Raw genomic sequence first — 22,048 nt, 5'->3', positions numbered from 1 at the left:
CAAAATCTGCAGGTGCTGGCAATTCAAGCAACACACACAAAATGCTGGTGGAACGCAGCAGGCCAGGCAGCATCCATAGGAAGAAGTACAGTTGACGTTTTGGGCCAAGACCCTTCATCAGGACTGACTGAAAGAAGAGATAGTAAGAGATTTGAAAGTGGGAGGGTGAGGGAGAGATTCGAAATGATAGGAGAAGATAAGAGGGGGAGGGATGGAGCTAAGAGCTGGAAAGTTGATTAACAAAAGGGATACAGAGCTGGATAAAGGGGAGGATTATGGGATGGGAGGCCTAAGGAGAAAGAAAGGGAGAGGGGAGCCCAGAGGAAGATGGAGAGCAGGTAAGGAGTGATTGTGAGAGGGACAGAGAGAAAGGGGGGGGGGAAAAAAGGGTGAATAATAAATAAATAAGGGATGGGGTAAGAAGGGCAGGAGGGGCATTAACGGAAGTTAGAGAAATCAATGTTCATGCCACCAGGTTGGAGGCTACCCAGATGGAATACCTGTATACGGTGCTGTTCCTCCAACCTGAGTGTGGCTTCATCTTGACATATCAGAATGAGAATAGGATGTGGAATTAAAATGTGTGGCCACTGGGAGATCCTGCTTTCTCTGGTGGACAGAGCTTTGTTTTCAGTTGATGACGTAATGCAAAAGGCACTACATGGATGAACTATGGGTGACACTGTGTTGTCAATTTTAACGGTGTGCTCTCCTAGAAGACAACCAAGCCCTTTGAACAAGTCATCATACTCTTTCATCAAGTCACTGTATTCTGACTCTGTGTCACTGTCCAGGACTAAAACTCTTTTCACCAAATCCAGTCTCTCACAGGCAGATAAACCCAGTATTGACTGTACATTCTTTGGCACCACCACAAATGATAGCCTGTGCACAATATTTTTGTGTGATACTCTTGTCACACATGTTCCTTTAACTGGAATGTCTGCACCTGAATACCCAGTCACTTTTATATTTGTCTTATGTAACTTTGGTCTTGGCTTTAATGCATTAAACTCAGATTCTGCAAGAATATTTACTTGTGCTCCAGTATTAAGTTTAAACAGAATATTGTTTTGGTTCACTTGCAATGGAATAGTCCAGTCATTCTTTCTTTCTTTGTTTTCACAAAGCACATCTATATAAAACTCAAGTTCATTTTCAAGCACTGCATTTACTTGTTTTATTTTCTTTCTACTTCTGCAACAGTGTGAAAAATGATTACTCTTACCGCAGTCGTTGCACAATTTCCCATACGCTAGACACTGTTTTGACCGATGCTGCCCCACAGCAATCACATAGCTTTTTTCTCTCAGATGACATCTTGCTCTCTGTTTTGTTGTCGTTTTATTATTTTTTTTCTAGTATGTTCGCACTTCCTCAGTGTCTACATTGCAGCTCTCAATGAAAAGTTCTTTAGCCTGTGACGTCACGGTTTCCGAAGCTTTGCAGTGCATCAAAGCTTCTTCCGAGTCTAAGTCTTGTTCTCTTAACAGTCTTTCTCTCAGACCATTATCCAGAATGCCACAAACAATTCTGTCTTTAATGAGAGAGTCTGTCAGTTCTCCAAACTCGCATGTTTTACTCCAGTGTCTCAACTCAGTAACATATTGATCAATAGTTTCACCAGCTCTCTGCGTCCATGTAAAAAATCTATGCCGCTTGTATGTCACGTTACGCTTCGGTATACAAAATGCTTCAGATTTGTCTATTATCGATTTTAACTTTAAGTTATCTCCATTTTCAAAAATAAAATGATTATATACCTCAATTGCGTCATCACCTATTACATGAAGTAGAAGTGCAGCTTTCATTTTTTCTGGTGTTCAATCCTCAATCGATCGCCGATAAATAAAATTCAAAACATTGCTTAAATTTTCTCCAGTTCTCAGTTACATTCCCAGACAATTGAGGTGTCAATGGAGGCTGCAAACCTTCCATTTGTAAAACTGTTAGCAAACACCAAAACAGTTTGAACTCTTCTTTTAGAAAATTATCTTCAATTCTCCCGTGTTAGGAAACTTATTATTATTCTTCCAGACCAACTTCTGACACCATGTTGTGTTCTTTATATTCATACATACCGTGGGTTCCTAATAAAGAATCATCTTCTGGAAGAAATAGAACTCTTATTTAACAATAACCACGATGTTTTCACAACACCATGTTTCTCAATCTTTCTACCATCTTTGCGCATGCTCAGAACTCTCTCCAATCACATTCTTACATGTCATATCACCACAGCCTCAGCCTGTACAAACCAAGTGATGGCATTTTACTCCCAAAACTTTGGCAGTTTCAAAGTGACTATGTTGGCCAACATATTCAATAATTCTGGAATCATCCTAGAGCATCAACCAATTTAGGTTGACGCAAATAAAATGAAGTGAGGCATTTTATGTTTAATGAAACCTGTATTATTGAACTCCCAAACCTATACACCAAAAGTGTGCTAAAAACCTTTTATATCATAATGTCATCACATCAGACCAGCCTCTTAAAGCAAAACCCCAACTGAATGTCGGTGGTTGTGAATTATGTACACTTCTCCCAGTTATGTGACCCTACAACGGGTTATATTACTGCACCGTTAGTGGAACCACTGCCTTTCAGCTCCAATGACCCAGGTCCCATCTCTGTGCTGTCTCCGTGGAGTCTGCTCATTCTCCCCTTGACCGCATAGATTTTCTCCCACATTCCAAAGACGTGGGTTGTTCAGCTAACTATCCCATATGTGAAGATGAGGGTGGGGTGGGGGGAAGGTGGAGCAAAACCTGATGGGAATGTTCCCCATCACCCCTAAGACTGCTGACAGAAGCTCTCCAGAGTCCTCTGTCCTGGGCCAGTCTTTCAAGTTGGTTCCAGGAGCAGCCCGTCGTCTGGTGTATCCTTCCTCTCCTGGGGACGAGGTCTTTGGAGCTTCTGTAGCTCTGGGTTTTTTACTGGATGGGGTTGCTAGACCCATGTCAACGATCCCCCTTTTGCAGCCAGGATTGGGGCCGTCCATGATGGAGTTCGCTGGGAATGTAAGAAGAACAAAATAGGAAGAGTAGGTAGGTGCTTGATGGTCAGTACAGACTGGATGGGATGAAGAGCGTGCTGTGTGAATCTGCGCCTTTCCCAATGGAGCCCTTAGCATCTGAAAACGTAGACACCTAAGTCATTATTATCACCAATGAATATCAGTCATTGAGTCACCTGGCTCAAAAACAGGCCCTTCAGCCCATCTTGTGCATGCCGAACATGATACAGTACTGGGCAAAAGTCTTAGGTGCATGTATATAGCTAAGGTATTGGACAGTATTTCACTTACCACATCTCTGAAATGCTCCCACAGCCTAAGGACTCATTTCAAGGACTCTTCATCTCATGTTCTGTATATTTATTGCTTATTAATTATTATTATTATTGTATTTGCACAGTTTGCTGTTTCTGCACTCTGGTTGAATGACATAGTTGGGTGGTCCTTCATTGATTCTGTTATGATTGGTATTCTATAGATTTATTGAGTATGCCCACAAGAAAATGAATCTCAAAGTTGTATATGATGATGATATATATGTACTTCGATAACAAAATTTACTTTGAACTTTGAAAGTAAGTTTGTGAATCTGTTGAGAGCAAAGGATGTGGGAATGGTGAGGATGGAGGGGTGTGGGACAGGTGGCAGAGAAGGAGTGTCATTGGTGAAGTTGGGGGTGGTGTGAGTGTAGACACACTCAGTCCTGAGACACCAGGCAAGGTCATCTGATTCCAAACAATTGGTTTATTAATCATTACAGAATGTCTCTTGGTGCTTCCTGCTCCCTCCCCTCTCCCTTCCCCTTTTCCCAACCATGATTCCCCTCTCCCTGCCCCCTTCCCACTCTCAGTCCACAATAGAGACCCAGATCAGAATCAGGTTTATCATCACTCACATGTGTCATGAAATTTGTTTTTTTTTTTCCCCAGCAACAGTACAAAGTAATACATTAAATTACTACAGTATCATGCAAAGGTCTTGAGCACCCTTGCCATATGTATGCATGTGCCTAAGGCTCTTGCACAGCATTGTGTCTGTTCAAGCAAGTCCCATTTACCTGTGTTTGTCCCATATCCAAACTGGGGTCCATGGATTACTCACTTCATGCTAAGTCCATGGCATGAAACAGGTTGGGAACCCCAGCTCCAAAATAAACACAAGAGAGTCTGCAGATGCTGAAAATGCAAAGCAACACACACAAAATTCTGGAGGAACTTAACAGCTTAGGCAGCATCTATGGAGAGGAATACGCAGTCAGCATCTCGGGCTTATATTCCTTCCCTCCCCCACCTTCCTATTCTGGCTTCTTCCCCCTTCCTTCCCAGTCTTGATGAAGGAACTTGTTGTGTATTTAATATTTCAATAATATTTGAGTAATCTTATATATAAGCCTTATTGTTTGTTTAAATAATTCATTATGGGTCATGTGTCAAAGTATGTAAGTTGCATACTTCATCAAACTACCATGTGATACGTATGCCTCACTTAAAGTAAATTCAAAGTTGGACCCGCATTTTGGACTCCCGTGTCTTCCTCTGAATTAATTTAATGTTTTGAAGTTACAAAACATAACAGGACTGTTGAGTGAAAGGTTATTGCTTTTGTGGCAGCATTCAACCAGATTTTCAATCTGCCTCCTATATTCTAATTTGTCACCACTCTCAATTTGACTAACAGCCAGCAAACTTGAATATGGCTTTGGAACTGTGGAAGGATGACATTAAGATAGAAAAGGTGAAGCAAGGCTTTACTGGGATGTTGTCAGGATGCGAGGTACATAAGGTTTGTTATACTAGGACTTTACTCCTTGGAGCAGAGGAGAGTGAGGGTGCAATCTGAAAGAGGCATATGAGAGGACAGCATGGTGGAGTAGTGGTTAGCACAATGCTTTATAGGTGACCTAGGTTCAATTCCCACCACTACCAGAGTTTGTACATTCTCCCTGTGACCGTGTGGAAACTGGAGGTTTCCTCTGGGTGCTCCAGTTTCCTCCCACAGTCCAAAGATGTACCAGATGGTAGGTTAATTAGTCGTTATAAATTGTCCAACCCTGAGAATTAATTCTGGGGATTGCTGGGCAGTGTCTCAATAAATAAATAAAAGGAATCATATGGGGTGCGGGTAGGGTGCAAGCACGCAGTCTTTTTCCAAGGGTTATGGAATCAAGAACTGGAGAGGGGAGGGGAGAGATTTAATTAGGAACCTGTGGGGCAACTTCTTCACAAAGCAGGTGGTATGAACGTGGAATGAATTGCCAGAGAGAGGCACAATAACAGCATCTAAAAACGTTTGGACAGGTAAGGGGGCAGGAAGGATTTGAACTCAGGGGTTCCCAACCTGGACTCTTCGGTTAATGGTCCATGACATAGAAAAGGTTGGGAATCCCTGATTTAGAGGGATATGTGGCAAATGTTTTCACTCAACCCTGGAACATCAAGACAGCAAAGGTACATATATCAGAATGTTCCTTATTGATTACAATTCAGCACTTAATACCATTGTTGTCTGGAAATATCTTCACTGAGGCTAGTCACAGCAGATGAAAGACTCTAATATCCCATTGGGTCCATATTGGCTCAATTGTACTGTGATGCAATAAATATACAGAACATGAGATGAACAGTCCTTGAAATGAGTCCTTAGATGCAACACAGAGCGTCATAGGAAGTCATTCCTGCCTGTGGCCATCAAACTTTACAACTCCTCCCTTGGAGGGTCAGACACCCTGAACCAATAGGCTGGTCCTGGTCTTATTTCCTGGCATAATTTACATTATGGTTTTATTACTATTTAATTATTTATGGTGCAACTGTAATGAAAACCAATTTCCCTTGGGATCAATAAAGTATGACTATGATAGCACTGGCCACCACAGACTCATAGAACATCCTCAGCATCGTCCGACAAATGTTAAAGGACCTTAGTCCTTTAAGGTGGGAAGCTGATGCACAGGCATCCATGGTCAGTGGTATGGAGTGCAAGGTGACTGGGGTCCCTTCACTGCAGCAGCCTTCCTTCACTTTCACTGTCACTCTGATCCGTTGTCGTCTTCCCCCAACTCTACCGTCTTTGCCTGCAACCTCCCCCTTGACCTTTCTGCCACGGGTGACCTTACCCGCTGACTGCCAGATGATTCGCTCTCCATATCTCAGGAACTCAATCCACCATGACAAGGTGATGATCCCACCCACTCATTAAGGTCAATCTTACTGTCCCACTGTTGACATAACAATTAAAATTTTATACATCAGTTTTGAGAATTTATAAAATATTTCTTAGTTGCCTGGTGGATTTATGGGAAAACAGATGAGAAAAAACGTAATTGAAAACGAGTTACTGCAATTACAAGATTAGTCCTAAATTGCACCATCACATGTTTGTGTTACATGATCAGTTTAGGTTATCAGGTAATGAGAGATAATGAAATCTAAATTAACTTCCGTGTTTTGGATGCTGATAATCAGATGAATAACATTTGTTCTTTATTAATCTTTTTATTTATTTAAAAAAACATAGATACAATCAAATACAATCAAGAGGAGGATTAGTTTAAATATATATATCAGTGACCAAGATTAAAATAGACACTGTCAAAATCATAGATATTGTTAAACTAATATAAAATACATAATTAAAAATATAACAATTCTCCTCTTACCAGTTAAAAGGAGAAAGGGGAAAAAAACATTGGGTTTTAAATAGAGAGAAAAAAACCCACTACACTATGAAAAAACAGAACAAACAAAACAAAATAAAAGGGACTGGGCAGTCCATTTTGAGGATACAACCAAAAAAAGAGGAAAGAAAAACTTTCTGATCAAATCTAAAACCTCAAAAAAAACTTGAAAGAATAATAAATCAAATTAAATGAAAATATTGGATAAAAGGTCGCCATATTTGTTCAAATTTAAAGGATGTACCAAATGTCCGATGAATAACATTTGAATCTCACCCAGTTATTTTTATGAAGAGATACAGGGCAAAGCAGGCCCTTTGAGTCACGCTGCCCAGCAACCCACCGACCTAATCCCAGCCTAATCACGGGACAATTTACAATGACCAATTAACCTTCCAACCAGTACGTCTTTGGACTGTGGGAGGAAACCGGAGCACCCGGAGGAAACCCATGTGCTCATGGGAAGGATGTACAAACTCCTTACAGATGGTGTCAGAGTTGAACTCTGAACTCTGATGCCCTGAACTGTAACTGCAGCATACTAAACGCTACATTCCCATAAGCCAGCTGGGCCAGTTTATGGGAGGGGAGAGGTGTCATGGGCTGGTGAAGGACCTGCCAAGTCAAAATCTGCGTGTTGCTGTGAGTTCAGGATAACGGTTTATGGCCTGGTTGTTATTTCAATTCAATTAAATTCAAGTTTAATTGTCATTCAACCATGCATGAATACTCATGAAAACAGTCAAACAAGACAGTGATACTCTGAGCCCAAAGTGCAAAACAAAACACAGTACCATCAGTCACATCACAAAGCACATACAGCACGTATAAGATAGCAGGTGCATAAAGATATCAGTAAGATAGAGTCACACAAATAATTTTTCAAGATTAATAGAAGATGGAGCCAAGGATGTTAGAATTGATTATACAGAGATAGATGTCCTTCAGAGTTCAAAGTAAATTTATTTTCAAAATACACATGTGTCACCATATACAAACCCTGAGATTCATTTTATTGTGGCCATCACCATCATCATCATTATGTGCTGTGCCATACGCCGTGGGCAACTGTAGTCTTCCATCTATCAAAGTTCTAATAAGCTGGGTTGAGTAGTTCTCCGATCTTGGCAATTTACTTGCAAATGCTTCGTCACCATGCAAGGTGACATCATCAGTGCACTGTTGATTGTGGTGCTCTTCAAAACTTCTGCCTGTCCATGCCTAGACATAAATCATGACATACTCAGTAAATCCAAGAAACACAATAGAATCAATGGAAGATCGCACCCAATGGGATGGGCAAACAACTGAAATGCAAAAGACAACAAACCGTGCAATACAAAAGAAAAATAAGAAAGAACAACAATAAATAAATAAATAAGCAATAAATATCGAGAACATGAGATGAAGAGTCCTTGAAAGTGGCTTTTATAGATGCACAGTTGAGAGAATCCAAACCGGTTGCATCATAGCCTGTCACGAGAACACTAGTGCCCGAGAACAGAAAATGCTACAAGAAGTAGTGGATACAGCCCAGACCATCACAGGCAAAGCCCTCCCAACCATTGAAAACATTTGTATGGTTGCAGTGTGTAGTGAGACTATCAGGAAGGACAGGCAGATGATGGAGCAAAATTGCGGTAAAATTGAAAATGGTGATGAATACAGGACTGAATGTGTTATATTTGAACACACACAGTATACAGAATAAGGTAGATGATCTTGTAGCACAGTTAGAGAATGGCAGGTGTGTCGTTGTGAGCATATCCGAGTTGTGACTGAAATAAAATGATAGCTGGAGCTTAACAGCCAAGGATTCACATCGTATCGAAAGGACATATAGGGAGGCAGAGAAGTTGGTGTGGCTCTGTTGGTTGAAAAATGAAATCAAATCCTTAAAAAGAGGTAACATAGGATCAGAAGATGTAGAATCCTTGTGGGTAGAGTTAAGAAACTGCAAGGGTTAAAATACCCTGATGGGAATTATACAACAGCCTCTGAACAGTAGCCAGGATGTGGGCTAGAAATTACAATGGGAGGTAGTAAAGGCATATGAAGAGGGTAATGTTAGAACAGTTATGGGGGGTTTCAATAGGCAAGTAGATTGGGAAAGTCAGGTTGGTGCTGGATCCCAAGAGAAGGAATTTATAGATTGCCTAAGAGATGGGATTTTAGAACAACATGGTTGAGCTCATTAGGTGAAAGGCTGTTTTGGATGCAGTTTGTGTAATGAAGATTTGATCTGGGAGCTTAAGGTAAAGGAATCCTTAGGGTAGCAGTGATCACGATATGATATAATTCACCCTGCAGTTTGAGAGACAGAGAGAAGCTAAAGTCAGATGTATCAGTATTACAGTGGAGTAAAGGGAATTATAGAGGCATGAGAGAGGAGCTGGCTAAAGTTGATTGGAAGGGGACACAGAGATGACGGCAATGAAGTAGAGGCTGGTGTTTCTGGGAGTAATTCGGAAGGTGCAAGATAGGTTTGTACCTTCCAAGGAAGCAGGAGTATTCTAAAGGCAGGATGATGCAACCATGACTAGCAACTGAAGTCAAAGCCAACCTAAGTGCAAAAGAGAAGGCATATAACTGAGCAAAAAATTAGTAGGAAGGTGGAGGATTGGTATGCTGTTAAAACCAAACAGAAGGCAACCAATAAGCCATAAGGAAGAAAGAGATGAAACACAGTCATAGTCATACTTTACTGAGCCCGGGGGAAATTGGTTTTTGTTACAGTTGCACCATAAATAATAAATAGTAATAGAACCATAAATAGTTAAATAGTAATATGTAAATTATGCCAGTAAATTATGAAGTAAGTCCAGGACCAGCCTATCGGCTCAGGGTGTCTGACCCTCCAAGGGAGGAGTTGTAAAGTTTGATGGCCACAGGTAGGAATGACTTCCTATGATGCTCTGTGCTGCATCTCGGTGGAATGAGTCTCTGGCTGAATGTACTCCTGTGCCCAACCAGTACATTATGTAGTGGATGGGAGACATTGTCCAAGATGGCATGCAACCTGGACAGCATTCTCTTTTCAGACACCACCGTGAGAGAGTCCAGTTCCATCCCTACAACATCACTGGCCTTACGAATGAGTTTGTTGATTCTGTTGGTGTCTGCTACCCTCAGCCTGCTGCCCCAGCACACAACAGCAAACATGATAGCACTGGCCACCACAGACTCATAGAACATCCTCAGCATCGTCCGGCAGATGTTAAAGGACCTCAGTCTCCTCAGGAAATAGAGACGGCTCTGACCCTTCTTGTAGACAGCCTCAGTGTTCTTAAACCAGTCCAGTTTATTGTCAATTCGTATCCCCAGGTATTTGTAATCCTCCACCATGTCCACACTGACCCCTGGATGGAAACAGGGGTCACCGGTACCTTAGCTCTCGTCAGGTCTACCACCAGCTCCTTAGTCTTTTTCACATTAAGCTGCAGATAATTCTGCTCACACCATGTGACAAAGTTTCCTACCGTAGCCCTGTATTCAACCTCATCTCCCTTGCTGATGCATCCAACTATGGCAGTCATCCGAAAACTTCTGAAGATGACAAGACTCTGTGCAGTAGTTGAAGTCCCAGGTGTAAATGGTGAAGAGAAAGGGAGACAAGACAGTCCCCTGTGGAGCCCCAGTGCCTCTGATCACTCTGTCAGACACACAGTGTTGCAAGCACACGTACTGTGGTCTGCCAGTCAGGTAATCAAGAATCCATGACACCAGGGAAGCATCCACCTGCATCGCTGCCAGCTTCTCCCCCAGCAGAGCAGGGCGGATGGTGTTGAACGCACTGGAGAAGTCAAAAAACACGACCCTCACAGTGCTCGCTGGCTTGTCCAGGTGGGCGTAGACATAGTTCAGCAGGTAGACGATGGCATCCTCAACTCCTACTCGGGGCTGGTAGGCGAACTGGAGAGGATCTAAGTGTGGCCTAACCATAGGCCGGAGCAGCTCCAGAACAAGTCTCTCCAGGGTCTTCATGATGTGGGAGGTCAATGCCACCAGTCTGTAGTCACTGAGGCCGCTGGGGCGCGGCGTCTTCGGCACAGGGACGAGGCAGGACGTCTTCCACAATACAGGAACCCTCCGGAGCCTCAGGCTCAGGTTGAATACATGGCGAAGTACTCCACATAGCTGAGGGGCACAGGCTTTGAGCACCCTGGTACTGACACCATCCGGTCCTGCAGCCTTGCTTGGGTTGAGACTTTTCAGCTGTCTTCTCACCTGTTCAGCTGTGAAGCCCACCGTGGTGGTTTCGTGTGGGGGAGGGGTATAGTCATGTGAGCAGGGTGGGGGACTGTGAGGAGGGGTAGGAGGGGAGAGTGGAATATGTGTTGGTTGGGGACCGACAGCAGATGGCTCATGTAGGGGATGGGCAGGGGTCACAATGTCAAATCTGTTAAAGAACAGGTTAAGTTCATTGGCCCTGTCCACACTGCCTTCAGCTCCTCTGTTGCTAGTTTGCCGAAACCCAGTGATGGTCTTCATCCCACTCCAGACCTCTCTCATGTTGTTCTGCTGGAGTTTCCACTCAAGCTTCCTCCTATACCTGTCTTTAGCCTCCCTGATCCTGGCTTTCAGGTCTCTCTGTATTGCCCTCAGCTCCTCCCTATTTCCATCTCTAAACGCCCTCTTTTTAGTGTTCAGGATGTCCCTAATGTCCTTTGTTACCCATAACTTGTTATTTGAATAACAAAGGACAGTCTTGTCGGAACATTGCAGTCCACACAGAAGTTATGCAGTGATGCACTCTGTGAGCCCATCAATATCCTCTCTATGTGGCTCACAGAGTGCCTGCCGGTCTGTCACCCCAAAACAAACATGAAGGTAAGCTAGCCAATAATATAAATGAGGATATCAAAAGTTATCAGACAGATAAAGAATAAAAGAGAGAAGAGACTGGGTATTGGACTTCTGGAAAATGACACTAGAGAGCTAGTACAGGGGGATGAGGAAATGGCGAGAAAACTTAATAAGTATTTTGCATCATTCTTCGCTGTGAAAGACACTAGCAGTATTTCAAGTGGATCGAGGGTAGAAGTGAGTGCAGTTCCTATTACGAGGGAAAAGGTGCTTTGGAAGCTGAAAGATCTGAAGGAGGGTGTCACCTGGGCCAGATGGTGTACACCCCAGGGTTCTGAAAGAGGCGGCTGAAGAGATTGTGGAGGTATTAGTAATGATCTTTCAAGAATCGCCAGATTCTGACATGGTTCCAGAGGACTGGAAAATTGCAAATGTCACTCCACACTTCAAAAAGGAAGGAGACAGACAAAGAAAACTATAGGCCAGCTAGCCTGACCTCAGCTTTTGGGAAGATATTGGAGTCGATGGTTAAGGATGAGGTCTCAGGGTACTTGGAGGCGCATGATAAAATAGACCGAAGTCAGCATCGTTTCCTCAAGACTGGTTTCCACAGACTGAAGACTGCAGCACCAGCAGTGAGGACAAAGAAGATATGGAGAAGGGAGCGCTTACAGGACTGCTTCGAATCGGTGGACTGGACTATATTCAGGGATTCATCTTCACGTCTGAATGATCTTGCCACAGATATCACTGGCTTCATTAAAACCTGTGTGGATGAGTGTACACCTATGAGAACTTACCCTACGTACCCTGATCAATAGCTGAGGATAAATCAGGAGGTTCATAGTCTGCTGAGGGCTAGATCTATGGCATTCAAGTCTGGAGACCCAGGTCTGTTAAAGAACACCAGGTATGACTTGTGGAGGACTACTTCAAGGGCTAAAGAACAATTCAGAGCGAGGTTGGAGACGACATTGGGTGCACATCAATTCTGGCAGGGTTTGCAGGCCATTACTTCCTTCAAAGTGAAACCCAATATCATGAAAAGCAGGTGAGCTCAACACCTTTTTATGCTCACTTTAAAAGGGAGAATAAAACTACGGCTATGAGGATTCCTGTAGCATCTGGTGACCCTGTGATCTCAGGCTTGGAGGCCCACACCAGGATGTCTTTCAGAAGGGTGAACTCTCACAAGGCAGCAGGCCTCAGTGGAGTACCCAATAAGGCTCTGTGCCAACCAACTGTTGGAGGTGTTCAAAGAGATTTTCAGTCTCTCATTGTATCATCGGAAGTTCCCACCTACTTCAAAAGGGCAACAGTTATAACAGTGCCCAAGTAGAGTGGCTTGAGTTGCCTCAATGACTATTGTCCAGTGGCACTCACATCTATAGTGATGAAACGGTTTGCTTTGAGAGGTTGGTCATGACTAGAATCAACTCCTGCCTCGGAAAGGACCTGGACCCATCGTAATTTGCCTATCACCGCAATAGGTCTACGGCAGGTGTGATTTCAATGGCTCTCCACACAGCCTTGGATCACCTGGACAATATCTATGTCAGGATGCTGTTTATTGTATAGCTCAGCATTTAACACCATCATTCCCACAGTCCTGATCAAAAAGCTACAGAACCTGAGCCTCTGTACCTCCCTCTGCGAATGGATCCTCGACTTCCTAACCGGAAAGCCACAATATGTGTGGATTGGTAATAACATCTTCTCCTCGTTGGCGATCAACACTAGTGCACCTCAGGAATGTGTGCTTAACCCACTACTCTACCCTCTCTATACCCATGACCGTGAGGCTAGGCACAGCTCCAATGCCATCTATGAATTTGCTGATAATGCAACCATTATTGGCAGAATCTCAGATGGTGATGAGAGGGTGTACAGGAGCAAGATATACTAGTTGAGTGATGTCTCAGCAACAATCTTGCATTCAACAAATAAGAGAAAATCTGTAGATGCTGGAAAATCCAAGCAGCACACACAAAATGCTGGAGGAACTCAGCAGGCCAGGCAGCATCTATGGAAGAAAATACAATCTAGGTTTCTGGCTGAGACCATTGCACTCAATATCAGTAAGACCAAAGAGCTGATTGTGGACTTCAGAAAGGGTAAGACAAGTGTACACAAACCAGTCGTCATAGAGGGATCAGAAGTGGAGAGAGTGAGCAATTTCAAGTTCTTGGGTGTTAATATCTTTGAGCACCTAACCTGGTCTCAACATATCAATGCAACAATAAAGAAGTCAAGACAGCGGCTATATTTCATTAGGAGATTTGGTATGTTTCTTAAAATACTTGCAAATTTCTACAGATGTACCGCAGAGAGCATTTGAACTGGCTGCATCACCATCTGGTCTGTGTGTGGGTAGGGGGAGGCTACTGCACAGGATCAAAATAAGCTGCAGAGAGTTATAAAATCAGTCTGCTCCATCATGGGCACCAGCCTCCATAGTATCCAGGACATCTTTGACGAACAGTGCCTCAAAAAGGTGGTGTCCATCATTCAGGACCCCATCACCCAGGACATGCCCTCTTCTCATTGTTACCATCAGGGAGGAGGTACCTCAAGGCACACAATTAATAATTCAGGAACAGCTTCTTCCCCTCTGCCATCGGATTTCTAAATGGACATTGAACCCGTGAACACTACCTCATTACATTTCCCCTATTTTGTACTACTTAATTGGGATAATATATATATATTATATATAATTCACAGTTTTTTCTATATTATCATGTATTGCACTGTATTGCTGCTGCAAAGTTAATAAATTTTACAACATATGCTCGTGATATTAAACTTGATTATGATTAAGGGAAACTGTTGCCTGATAAACCTGTTGGAATTCTTTGAAGCAATAACAAGCAGGATAGACAAAGGAGGATGTTGTGTACTTAGATCTTCAGAAGGCTTTTTATATGAGGCTGCTAAACAAGAGCCTATGCATGGAATTACAGGAAAAATACTAGCGTGGACTGTGAATTGGCTGATTGGCAGGAGTGGGAATAAAGAGAGCCTTTTCTGGTTGTCTGCTGGTGAGCAGTGGTGTTCCACAGGGTTCTGTGTTGGGACCGGTTCTTTGAACATTGCATGTCAATGATGTGAGTGAAGGAATTGATGGTTTTGTAGCCATTTTTGCAGGCGATACGAAGATTGATGAAGGGTCAGGGAGTGTTGAGGAAGCAGGGAGATTGCAGAAGGTCTGAGACAGATTAGGAGAATGGACAAACAAGTAGCAGATGGGATACAGTGAACGGAAGGGTATGATTATGCACTTTGGTAGAAGGAATAAAAGTGTAGTCTACTTTCCAAACAGGAAGAAAATGTCACATTCTGAGCTGTAAAGTGACTTGGGAGTCCTCAACACCTGTACTGTAAAGCCTTGTGCTAGCCTCTACACCATTGTTATGCCTGCTGGTATTATCCATTTCCACCCTGGAAAAAGTCTCTGGCTAAACACTCAATTTATGTCTCTTGTCATTTTGGGCACCACCATCAAGTCACCTCTCATCCTTCTTCTCTCCAAACAGAAAAGCTCTAGCTTGCTCAACCTCATGAGACACGCTGTCTAATCCAGGCAGCATCCTGGAAAATCTCCTCTGCACCCTCGCTAAAGCTACCACATCTTTCCTGTAATGAGGCGACCAGAGCTGAACACAATAGTTGGCCGTGTCTAAATCCCAAAGCTCCCTCCAGTACAACACGGTGAGAGCAGCTTCACCTGGATGTCTGCAGTGGTTCAATACTGCAGCTCTCCAAGGGTAAATGGGAGACGGCCAATACATTCTGGTCTTGCTATCAATACCATATTAAATGCAGATACCCTCTACTGGCATCAGGTAACTTAATAAACAGAATCAGAATCAGGTTTAAAACCACAGGCGCATGTCATAATATTTAAAAACGCAAACAACAGGAATTCTGCAGATGCTGGAAATTCAAGCAACACACATCAAAGTTGCTGGTGAACACAGCAGGCCAGGCAGCATCTCTAGGAAGAGGTACAGTCGACGTTTCAGGCCGAGACCCTTCGTCAGGACTAACTGAAGGAAGAGTGAGTAAGAGATTTGAAAGTTGGAGGGGGAGGGGGAGATCCAAAATGATAGGAGAAGACAGGAGGGGGAGCGATGGAGCCAAGAGCTGGACAGGTGATTGGCAAAAGGGATATGAGAGGATCATGGGACAGGAGGTCCGGGAAGAAAGACAAGGGAGGGGGAACCCATGTCCCCCTCCCCCTCCAACTTTCAAATCTCTTACTCACTCTTCCTTCAGTTAGTCCTGACGAAGGGTCTCGGCCTGAAACGTCGACTGCACCTCTTCCTAGAGATGCTGCCTGGCCTGCTGCGTTGGGTAGCCTCCAACCTGATGGCATGAACATCGACTTCTCTAACTTCCGCTAATGCCCCACCTCCCCCTCGTACCCCATTTGTTACTTATTTTTATACACACATTCTTTCTCTCACTCTCCTTTTTCTCCCTCTGTCCCTCTGAATATACCCCTTGCCCATCCTCTGGGATCCCCCACCCCCGTCTTTCTTCCCGGACCTCCTGTCCCATGATCCTCTCGTATCCCTTTTGCCAATCACCTGTCCAGCTCTTGGCTCCATCCCTCCCCCTCCTGTCTTCTCCTATCATTTTGGTTCTCCCCCTCCCCCTCCCACTTTCAAATCCCTTACTCACTCTTCCTTCAGTTAGTCCTGACGAAGGGTCACGGCCCGAAACGTCGACTGCACCTCTTCCTAGAGATGCTGCCTGGCCTGCTGCGTTCACCAGCAACTTTGATGTGTGTCATGATATTTGTTGTCTTTCTGGCAGCAGTATGATGTAATAGATTATAATAGAAAATAATGTGAATTACTACATATATAGCTAAGTTAAATAAACAGAGGAAAATAGAAATTTAAAAAGTAGTTAAGTACTGTTCTTGGGTTCAATGTCCATTCAGAAATCGGATGGCAGGGGGAAGAAATTGTTCCTGAGCCATTGAGTGTGTGTCTTCAGGCTACTGCACCTTCTTCCTGATGGTATCATTGAGAAGAGGGCATGTCCTGGGTAGTGGGGGTTCTTAATGACAGGCACGCCTTGTTGAGGCATGGCTCCTTGAAGATGTCCTACATACATGGAGGTTAGTACCCACAATGGAGCTAAGTTTACAATTCTCTGCAGCTTACTTCGATCCTGTGCTGTAGCCCCCTCCCCTTCCCCCAGTTAGACTGCTCTCCACGGCATATCTGTAGAAATCTCAGAACAAGGTTAAGGCTGCTGGACACAATGTGACAGATTGTGAACAGTTTGTAACAATGAACACGGAGAGAAAGAATAGTGCATTTCTCCCAACTGCGGGAGAGAGAATGAAAAATCTCTTGAAATATGTGGGGACGCAAACTGCTCGCCAGTGTGAGTGTCCCTGACCAACCTCCCCGGCTCTTTTTAACACAGTTTATTTTTGCAATTGCCCTTTTAAGAAAAGCCTCGCTAGAAGCGCGGCCCCAGACACCAAACACCCCGCCCTCCTTCCACCTCGCAGTGTGCGAGCGCTCGTGCGCGCGGGCTCCCGGGAACGCGCTTTCGTCCTCCTCACTCATACACAGGTGGATGAACGGGCGGAGGACCCGCCAGTGAGAGGATTCTCTGCTCCGGGACGATGGCAGGGAGGCTGGTTCGAATCGCGGCGCTGGTGATAACCTGGAGTGTAGCGGCTGCAACCCGCATGGTAGGTGGGGGCAAAAGAAAAATACACGGGAGCTTTAGACAAAACCGTAACTCGGAATAATTATGTTTTTTTAAGTACTCATCCCACACACTTATGCACGGTTGCGTAGCAGTTGAAATTGAGTTTATTTGTTTTGAAAGGCGCTGTTAAAACTTGCAACTTTACATTTAGCGGAGGGGGCTTTTCGTTTGTTGCAACTTTGATCGGCATTTTGGGAAAATGTTTTCGTCAATGAGTAAACGAAATCATGCTCGCGACTTTAGAGTTGTATGTTTACAAGGCTGCGCGTTGAGCACCTATGTATTGAATTGTGGAAAGATGATGTTCGAAACATTTGAAATAAAAAACACTACGAATTTATTATTGATGTAATCTTCTGCCTTATATTTAAAATAAATCTCCTGAGGGTCTGGTGCATAATTTCCATTTAAAATCGGGGCTGCTTTTTGTCTTTAAGCGACTGTTTTGGTTCCTGAGGCGCCTTTTTTTCAGTCATTACAAATACCATCAGAGAGCGGGGACGGTTTCAAATATTCCCACAGATTGGCTCGTAGACCGTCTAACATCTGTAAACTGTCCAGGCTGCCTCTATAGTCCGTGACTGTGTTGACGATGATTGTTTTCACGGGGCTACGAGAAAATACACGCTCTGGCCTCTGGAGTGCCCGGTAATCCATTCCCTTTGTAAACCCGTCCTTCCCTGGCCGGGAGGGGAAATAAACTTTCCGGCTCTGGAGGTGTACATATCTGCCTGTTTTACTCCTTCATAAATGGAGGTTTTGTAACGCGTTTTAAAACGGGGGGTGCGGGGGAGTCAGCATATCAAATGACCCCCATTTTAATGGCCTTCTTTGCTCTTACCGTTTTAAACCACCTCCTCCTCCTCCCCCCCCCCAATTATATTGGCCGAAGGGGCTGCGATAAATGTTGCCTTTGTTTCAGTAACAGCGAGACCCGAGGGCTGTTTTTGATCACCCGTTCATCCGCCCCTCCCGTGTTGTATCCCCTATCGTGCGGGACACGTGGAAATGTCGATAGAGCACCGGGTGACAATATATCGGCATTAATATGAAGCCGCTGTTATGGAGACCCAGTTATTCCTCCCCCCCCCCGGCTCCCCCACGCCGCCTACTTTAGGTAATATCTCTGCCTCTTCCCGCCCTGTTGTTTTTCTGAACTGATCTCATTAAAAAGTGAGAGCATTAAATCTGTTCAGGCTGTGTCTAAGACTGTTCACAGCATTGTGTAGACGTGTACGGGTGTAAAATGGTCCATATACGCCTTTTTCTTTGTTCACAATGGCAGTGTTTGTTGTCTGTCCCTTAGCTGAGAACCCGGTTAACAATAAGTCACCTGGTAGAGTTGAAGTCCCTTTCTGATCAGTCTGAATGAGGAGAGCAGATCAGAGGCAGGTCTAATATCACTGGCATATGTCGTGAAATGCATTGTTTTGTGGCATCAGAACATTGCAATACAGAATGAAAAATATAAATTGCATAAGAAATGTACATACAGTACTCTGCAATATATGTTGTACAGTATTGACCAGATCAGAATCACTGTCATATGTCGTGAAATTTGTTTGGCAGCAGTATATTAATAAAAACTATAAATTACAACAAGAAATTTACATACAGTACTATGCAAAAGTCTTAAGCACCCCAAGCTTTGCAAGATAGAAATTAAACATCTCATTGGTTAAACAAGAAAAGGTTCCATGATTTGTTTTTGTATTTACAGAACAGTGTAAGAATCTAAGGCATGGATAGCAAAGGTGCTTAAGACTTTTGGAGTGGAGAGTGAGTTTGTTATCTTGTGGCAGCAAAGGATGTGGGAATGGTGAGTGTGGAGCACTGTGGGAGGGGTGTGGGACAGGTGGCAGAGAAGGAGTGCCAGGGGAGGGGGTGACACGGCTGTGGACACACTCAGCCCTGAGACAAGGTCATTTGATTCCAAACAATTGGTTTATTGATCATTACAGAATGTCTCTCTGGTGCTTCCCGCTCCCTCCCCTCTCCCTTCCCCTTTTCCCAACCATGATTCCCCTCTCCCTGCCCCCTTCCCACTCTCGGTCCACAATAGAGACCCAGATCAGAATCAGGTTTATCATCACTCATGTCATCAAATTTGGTTTTTTTGTGTGACAGCAGTACAGTGCAATACATCAAATTACTACAGTACTGTGCACAAGTCTTGGGCTCCCTAGCTGTATATATGTGTGTGCCTAAGATGTTTGCACAGTACTATATAAATAAATAAATGCAAAAAGAAGGTAGTGTACTTGGGTTCATTGTCCATTCAGAAATCTATGGTGGTGGTGAAGAAATTGTTCTTAAACACTGATTGCTTCCCTTGAAGAGCATTAATTAACCAGAGGGTTGTTTTTCTAAAATCTGCTGGCTTCAGGAGTAACATCTCCAGGATTGTATTTTTAAAAATATGCATTTTTATGAAATAATCTTTTCAAATTTTTGTTTGAAACTATGGTTTTACTGTGGTGGATGTTGTTTTAAATGTTTCTGCAGTTTCTAAATGACACATTCCAGTCTTGGAAAGTTACCCAAAGTTAAAACAAGTAGTTTGTTAGTTCAGCCCCTCCCTCCTACAGGGGCATAAGCTGCTGACAACAGCTGCCAGGGTCCGGTGTCCTGGGCCACTCTGGTGGTGATCCTGGGTGACAGAAGGATGATTGGCCCTGTGGTGTCCACAGAATCGTGTCTTTCATCACATGACTTCATTTGCCTTCCAGGTGAAGATCTTTCCTCTCCCGGGGATGGGGTTGCTGACAAGCTCCCCTCCTCTCACATCCAGGCCTAGGTAGAATTTGTGAAATATCAAAATGATGTTGACGTATCAGAATCAGATTTAATATCACCGGCATACATTGTGAGATATGTTAACTTTGTGGCAGCAGTATAATACAATACATGATAGAGAGAAGAAATCTGAATTACAGTAAGTATATATATAATAGTTAAAATACATAGTGCAGAAACAGAAATTAAAAAAAGTAATCGGGTAGTGTTTGTTCATAGCTTCAATGTCCATTCAAAGATTGGATGGCAGAGGGGAAGAAGCTGCTCCTGAGTGTGTGTCTTCAGGCTTCTGTACGTCCTCCCTAATGGTAACAATGAGAAGAGGCATGTCCTGGGTGATGGGGGTCCTTAATGATGGACGCTGCCTTTTTGAGGCATCGCTCCTTGAAGATGTCCTGGATACTACAGAGGCTAGTGCCCAGGATGCAGCTGAATAAGTTTACAACTCTTGCTTTGATCCTTAGCAGTAGCCCCTACCCCAAAACCCAACCCATACCAGACGGTGACATAGCCAGTTAGAATGTTGTTCATGGTACATCTGTAGAAATTTTTAGTGTTTTAGGCAACAAACCAACTCTCCTCAAACTCCAAATGAAATATAACCACTGTCTTGCCTTCTTTATATCTGCATCGATATGTTGGGACCAGGTTGGGTCCTCAGAGGTAATAACACCCAGGAATTTGAAATTGCTCACTCGCTCCACTGCTGATCCCTCTACGAGGACTGGTGTGTGCTTCCTCATCTTGCCCTGCAAATTTACAAAGGAAGGGCTAATTCAAGATAATTGGAAGTGGAAAAACTTGTTTTGATCTGGGAATCGGTGCTTGCGTGGATTCTAAGTTAGCTGAACATATAGTCAGGAAGAAGACAGCCCAGCATTGTGGCAGGGAGGGGAACGTTATCAATTTGACCATTTTTCCCGTAGGTGTTTCAACAGATTTCTATTGTGCCTATATGTGGTTGGTCCCAGAGTGCACTGTGGTTGGGGAGAGGACCATTCCACTGCTGTTCAGCACACACCCCTGGGCTGGGGGTGGGGGTGAGACAAGGAACCAGTACTTTGTAGAACTGAAGACATGAGAAGGCAAACTCAAGCTTGTTCAATGGTTACGTTTAATTTCAGGGAATGTGTACAGTATGCAACCTGAAATTCTTACTCTTCCCAGACACCCATGTGAAACCCTGTAGAATGAATAACAGAGAAATATAGAACCCCAAAGTCCCTCTCCAGTTATTCCAGCAGAAAGCATCAGTCTCCCCCACCATACACCATGCATGCAAGCAATAGCAAAAGCCCCCAAAGAGACCATAATCTAGAGTTAGTCAACAACCCCTGTTCATCCCAAGAGTTCAATATCCCGGGGGGGGGGGGGTGTCTGTCTCTCTGTCTCTCTCTGTCTGTCTCTCGAGAGAGAGAGAGAAAGAGAAAGGAAGGTATCGCTCCTTCCACATCAAGACAGGAGACATACAGCTCGCTGTTTTGATCACTGCAGGATCGCTTTAGAGTTCCCCCAACTTGAGAATCAGCAACAAGCTCTGTCTCACCATCTAGAGAGAGAGATCATTTGAGTGCAGAGGCACCCAATGGCCACACCCGCTGCCTCGATGCTCTGATCCCCCACAACACTTCATTTGGCGAAATCGGCAAGGTATCAGGTTGTTCCATGGACGCAGAGCAGCACGTCTTCCTGGAGGTATCAAAAACACTAGGCTGCTCGGTGAGCTGTGAGAGCAGGAACCTACTGCCGTGAAGAGCTGCAGTTTGAGTGCAGGTGCAGATTACGGGCTCTGACAGGACCCCTGCTACCTTGAAAAGGAGAGAAGAGACATTAAAGAGAATTTAAATAGTTTCGCAGATGAACTGAGGTCAGTCTCTGGCACCATCTTTAGCTCCTCCCCCTTCATTTAGCTCTTTATTTCCAGTACACAAATAGAACATAGAACGTAGAATAGTACAGGCCTTTTGGCCCACAATGTTCTGCCAAGCCTTAAACCCTGCCTCCCATATAAC

General features: G+C 43.9%; 1 protein-coding gene across 3 annotated transcripts in view; it reads left to right on the top strand.

Moving 5' to 3' along the window:
• The first annotated feature begins 17,088 nt into the window (after window positions 1-17,088).
• LOC140186224 (uncharacterized) overlaps window positions 17,089-22,048 on the top strand; it is a 91,722-nt gene continuing 86,762 nt past the window's right edge. For 2 of the 3 annotated variants that reach the window (XM_072240220.1, XM_072240218.1), the window contains exon 1: window positions 17,089-17,224. In XM_072240220.1, coding sequence (XP_072096321.1) covers window positions 17,152-17,224 — 73 coding nt within the window. In that variant the 5' untranslated portion in view covers window positions 17,089-17,151. The remainder of the gene's footprint in view (window positions 17,225-22,048) is intronic. The other variant, XM_072240219.1, reaches the window with a different exon arrangement.

Source organism: Mobula birostris, chromosome 22, assembly GCF_030028105.1.
Source record: "Mobula birostris isolate sMobBir1 chromosome 22, sMobBir1.hap1, whole genome shotgun sequence".
In the NCBI taxonomy this organism is placed as follows: Eukaryota; Metazoa; Chordata; class Chondrichthyes; order Myliobatiformes; family Myliobatidae; genus Mobula; species Mobula birostris.
The sequence above is the reverse complement of the archived record's forward strand: the minus strand, read 5'-3'. Positions and strand labels throughout refer to the sequence as shown.